The sequence below is a fragment of the Galeopterus variegatus genome, unplaced genomic scaffold, assembly GCF_000696425.1.
Source record: "Galeopterus variegatus unplaced genomic scaffold, G_variegatus-3.0.2 Scaffold5811, whole genome shotgun sequence".
Lineage (NCBI taxonomy): Eukaryota > Metazoa > Chordata > Mammalia > Dermoptera > Cynocephalidae > Galeopterus > Galeopterus variegatus.
This window is the reverse complement of record NW_007731922.1, coordinates 86,134-91,761: the sequence shown is the minus strand read 5'-3', so window position 1 is coordinate 91,761 and position 5,628 is coordinate 86,134. Positions and strand designations below refer to the sequence as shown.

The window sequence follows — 5,628 nt, the reverse complement described above, 5'->3', positions numbered from 1 at the left end:
AAAAAAAAAAAAAAAAACACTCATCATTATTGGGGCCGGCCCGCGGCTCACTCGGTAGAGTGCGGTGCTGATAACACCAAGGCCACGGGTTCGGATCCTATATAGGGATGGCCGGTTTGCTCACTGGCTGAGCGTGGTGCTGACAACACCAAGCCAAGGGTTGAGATCCCCTTACCGGTCATCTTTTTTAAAAAAAAAAAAAAAAAAAAAAACACTCATCATTATAATCAGAGTTCACAACAACTGAGACTATTAGGAAATGTTTCTTGAAATTTTTTTTTTTTTTTTTTTTTTTTAAAAAAGATGACCGGTAAGGGGATCTCAACCCTTGGCTTGGTGTTGTCAGCACCACGCTCAGCCAGTGAGCAAACCGGCCATCCCTATATAGGATCCGAACCTGTGGCCTTGGTGTTATCAGCACCACACTCTACCGAGTGAGCCACGGGCCGGCCTTCCTGAAATTCTTAAAGGGAAAATACCCCAGAGGAGCAGTCCATCCATGAACAAGAGATTTTTTAAAATTAGTTATGAAGAATACTATTAAGGAAAAAAAAATTTTAATTCTTTAATAATCCAATATTCTGTTTTTCTGAGACAAAGAGTCTTCACCAGGTTTCATGCTTTTCCAACCATATTTCACATTCTCATTTCTCAAAAAAAAGTTGGAGAAGGGATTTACAGGAAACTTACTGAGTGGTTTATATCATACATAATATAAACTACATTATGTATAACAGAGATCAGCAGAAAAAACAATCTAATACAGGGATCAATTTGAAGTGCATTATATAATTTTATGTTTGTAACAAATATAAACAACTTGCCAATTAGTAATTACACACCAACCAAAAAGGAAAGAATAATGAGAGCTTATCTGAAATTTAAAATTTGCTACAGATAATCCAAAAATCTAATAATCTTAAAGAGCTCAGTATACAGACAGGCAATTGAAATCTTCCAAGATAAAATATTAAAATGCCCTCTGAGGGTTGATTCACAGTTTGTCTACCAATGATGGCTCTATACTTTGGCCACTGGAAAGCCAAGTCTGAAGAAAATAGCTGGTCTGAAATAATAGAGACTTTGACCAGAAATTGTCATACCTGCAGAGTGAAGAAATGTCAAAAACTGTATCAACAGGGGAAAAGGCCAGTCATCCTTCACTTAGAAAATAGAACATTTGTGTAAATATTGCTCTGCAATTAAATCCAAATCCTCAGGTCTTATATACAATCTCCTGAAATTAGATGCTTTCATTAACAGGAATTTCAAGTCAAAGCCTGGCACTCAAAACCCATACTAAAACAAACTGAATTATATTAAAACACTAAGGAAGACACTTACCTTTTTTGAGTCTGTTTCCTCAATTGTAATAACAAAGCCTACCCTTGGAGGATTAAATTGGTCTAATACTGAAAGTTTTGCACATTTTCATGTGCTCTACACAAAAGGAAAGTATTATTAAAACAATATATACGAAGTTCGTTCTTCTAGCATTTAGTTTGAATGGCGAATGTGTATGAGTAGGTATTTTTAATACATAGTGACAATGATTAATGATGAGGCCCCACCCACTGCCATCTATCAGCCCACAAAGAGCCTGCCTATATACATGCCAAGGAATCCTCAAGACACAAAGCCAACATGACTCTGTGAGTCCACAAGTGGGCCAGATGATACCACTGATAGAGGCTTATACCCTTCACTCCATCACCAAACATTCTGGCTTCTACATTCTGGTGGCCTGAAAATCTCTGCAGTACAGGTGAGAAAATAGAGACAGATGTTAATGGAACTTATCTGGGGCCAGGTACACATTACAGGATCAGTACCATGATTGTGGAATTATATACATTAAATATAAACAAAAACATACTACTGTACGAGTACATCTAATCCACTTCCTATACATCCTTCACAATCATAAACCTACTTCCATAAGACTTTCCCTAACTCTATCCACAATAAGCCTTTCCTTTCCAACCAAGATTTTGGCTTATCAAACAATTTCATACTTGATATAATTCTCAGATGATTCCCAGTTTAAACTTTATTTTGTCTCTCCAACTAGAAAGTAAGCTTTTTAAACATAAAGATTGAGTCCTGTACTTCATTTTTTAAGCCTTTTGTGTTTCAATGAATACAAAGCAAGTGTTTAAGGAGCCTCAATAGATTAAGACTGGGAACACAAAAAACAAACACCAAATCACCCTTGGGTAACCTGTTAACTTGACCAAGTTAGTCACTCAACCATAACTACATACGCAGGCTTCCTTTCAGACCAAAGAAACCAAAGGACAGATATGGGACCAACATAAAATCTCAGAAACTCCACAAGTCTAGGCACTAAGAAACTACAACATGGTTAATTTTAATAAACACCAATTATATGCTAGAATTAATCAAAATAACCACTAGTATTCTAATATGCACACACTATACTCACCCCAAAAACAATCTCAAAAGTTCTTAAGAGTAAGAAAAAAAATCACACAAAATTAAATTTTACTTTATCCCCTTTGTTGGAGTTCATTAGGAATAATCAAGACAGCCCAATACCAAAATATTTACCTACTAAAAATATTCAAATCATGACTCCCTAAATCCACAAAATACATGTGGAACTCTCCACAGAGAACTGCTAGAATATGGCCATTATATAAATTATTAAAGCACTCAAATTAGTACGTTATTGAATATTTTTATGCCCAGAACTTTTGATAGGCAGTAGCAAAAGGGTTAAAAGTAAGTCTGATGGGTTCCTTGCCTTCAAGGTTGTAATCTTACTGAGTAAACAGAGTCCCACATGACCAGTGTCTTTCTTTGTCCATACACAGTAATATGGTAAAAGACCACATGAAAATCAGAAATTGTAACCAAAGCCAAAATAAATCACGTTACATCAAATTGCTTAAAACAAAATTAACTTCTATCTCTTCTTTAAGATAAAACAGGTAGACATCTTTCAGTTGACTATTTTATGGGTTGAGAAACTGTAAAGATTCATCAGAATTTATTAGATAGATAACACTCACCACGCCACTGCATGACTTTGTTTTCACATCCAGTTTCACCAATCCAAAACCTTCAACAAGTAGAGAAAAAGATAACAAAATGATTTGTTAAGAAGATGCATACGAATTGTTGACTATACTTTAAAAAATAAAATAAAATAAAGGATTCCACATATTCAGAGGGGGATAAAATTGTGTTGATACACAATACTTAAATGAAAATTTAAAAAACGAGTTCTATAGAGTGCGGTGTTAATAACACCAAGGCCCCAGGTTCGGATCCCATATAGGGATGGCCGGTTCGCTCACTGGCTGAGCGTGGTGCTGACAACACCAAGTCAAGGGTTAAGATCCCCTTACCGGTCATCTTTAAAAAAAAAAAGAAAAAAGAAAAAAAAAAAGAAAAAGCAGCTTGTGTTTTCATTTCCTTCAGTTAAAGCTTAGGCATTCCTTGACTAGAGTTGTGATGTATTACTGTTTTACATTTGGTATTAACCTTTCAAAGGGTTTTTCAAGTGAATTTGGGTTTTCTTCTTGAAGATTTTGTCCACACTCCCTCCTCCCCTTTAGATTATTGGAGATATCCCTTTAGGATAAATGTCCTGAATGTCTGTATTACGATAAGCTATTGTCTATTCTGAGACTTAAGTTGAATGATTATCTAATGTGATATTTAGGTTTAAGAATGGTTTGAAAACATTTTTTTTGTGTGTGCCAACTATATACACCAAAACACTAGACAAAGCAGCATAGAGATTTTGTGTCCTTTAGAAGTCAGTTTACGTAGAACTCGTTTTTGTTTTTTTTTTTAAAGATGACCGGTAAGGGAATCTTAACCCTTGACTTAGTGTTGTCAGCACCACACTCACCCAGTGAGCGAACCGGCCATCCCTATATATGGGATCCGAACCCATGGCCTTGGTGTTATCAGCACCACACTCTCCCGAGTGAGCCACGGGCCAGCCCAATCTGCTTTTTCTTAAAGGGTAAAATCTTTGAACTACAGATTGAAAAAATTGTGGGAAATTGTGGTGGTATGGTTTATAAGAGAACTATTTTAATAGACGCTTAATCTAAAATACATCTAATAGAAGAATATAGCAAGATGTTTACAACTTGAAGAAATGATTAATTTTATTTCCCTAAACAATCCAAACACATTTTCACTTTTGATGTAAAAGTTTTTTTTTATAAAAAAAAGCTCTTACCAAATCCTTTGTTGAAAATATCTCTGGCAGCTTTGCCAAGGTCAGCATATGATGGAGGAATACACATTGCTGGCAGGAAGAAACATTGCAGTGTTAATATTCTTGTTCTCCCACCTTCTGTCCAAGAACTAGACTATGACCCACTACTGATCTTTAAATTCAAGCAGTCCAACTTGTCGAAGTTATGTTTTTGATGCCACCAGGAGCTACAATAAAACTATAACGATCCACGAAGGAGATACCGCCAACAAAGGCTTATTTCTAAAATGGATAATCACAGTAAATGGTTATGCAAACTTGGGAAATTTCCTACAAAACAGAAAAACAGACTTTCTAGTCCTAAACTCAGTGCCTATAGCCTCACTTTCTAGGGCTGATCAGGTACAAAGAATCAAGTGTCAGTGTGTGTACACACACAAACATATACACACGTCTGCCAAAATTCACCAGGATAGGCTGATTTATTCCGGAGTGGGAAGAGAAGAAACTTAAAACTCTGAGAACTTAAATATTAGAACTTAGAAAAAGTGTCTACATAACTAAATATCAAACGGCATTTTACACATATTAATATAACTCTAAAGTCCTCGGCCAATGCAGTGCAGCTTAAGGGCAAGCAATCTGAGCTCGTCACACCAGTTCATTCATTCTACAAAGCCCGTCCACGCCCTTAGGAGCACATGTAATGACCTTGCGCTCTCACAAGAGGGGTTACTTCCTCTAGAAAAGTCACTGATCCAACCCCCCAAAGACAGAATCAAACTAATACATTTTCGCTTTTGAGTTCGTAAAAGACACGTCCAAAAGCCGAAAGTGAATGCGGCCACAGACCACCTCCCCGGGCCTACTCCCCCTACCCGAAAGCCAGCAGCAGCCCATCCCCTCCTCCGCACAGGTCGTGGAGTGGCCACCGAAAGGGGCCGAGTTTCCAAGTCCTTGGAGAGATGGGGAGGGACAAGTCGTGGTTTTCTGGTCCACAGGCTTCGACTCCCCAGACACGGCCGCCCCATCCCGAGAGGTCCCTGCGCTACTTACGCCGCGCGCAGGTCTGCTCGTAGGTCGCCATGGCGAGGCCGGGGGAAGAAGCGATCTGCGGAAGGGACAAGAGGTACGGTCAGCGGGGGTCGGAGGCGGGCCAAAGGGCCAAACGGTGGTCTCGGACAGAGAGGGCCGAGGGGCGGCGGGGCGGCGCGGCCATCTTAGGGAGCCAAGGCCGACCCCGAGTCCGGCTCAGGCCTCCTGCTTGGAGGCCACGGCCTAGACCCCGAGTCCGGGTGAAGCGGGTGCCCCGGTACCTGGTGGTCTCCTGAGGGGGGCCGCCGCCGCTCCGCTCGCCGCTGAGGCCGCTCGGCTCACTCGCGGTCGAGCTGCGGCTGCCGCGGCTGGAGGGCGAACTGAAGGAGACA

The 5,628-nt window shown here is 39.7% G+C and overlaps 1 protein-coding gene across 1 annotated transcript in view; it reads right to left on the bottom strand.

The window, feature by feature from the left end:
• Window positions 1-5,628, bottom strand: part of VDAC2 (voltage-dependent anion channel 2) — an 18,171-nt gene extending 12,543 nt beyond the window's left edge. The window contains exons 1-4 of the mRNA XM_008590020.1: window positions 5,518-5,628; window positions 5,258-5,312; window positions 4,223-4,291; window positions 3,036-3,085 (exon numbers count right to left, since the gene is read on the bottom strand). Coding sequence (XP_008588242.1) covers window positions 3,036-3,085; window positions 4,223-4,291; window positions 5,258-5,288 — 150 coding nt within the window. The 5' untranslated portion in view covers window positions 5,289-5,312; window positions 5,518-5,628. The remainder of the gene's footprint in view (window positions 1-3,035; window positions 3,086-4,222; window positions 4,292-5,257; window positions 5,313-5,517) is intronic.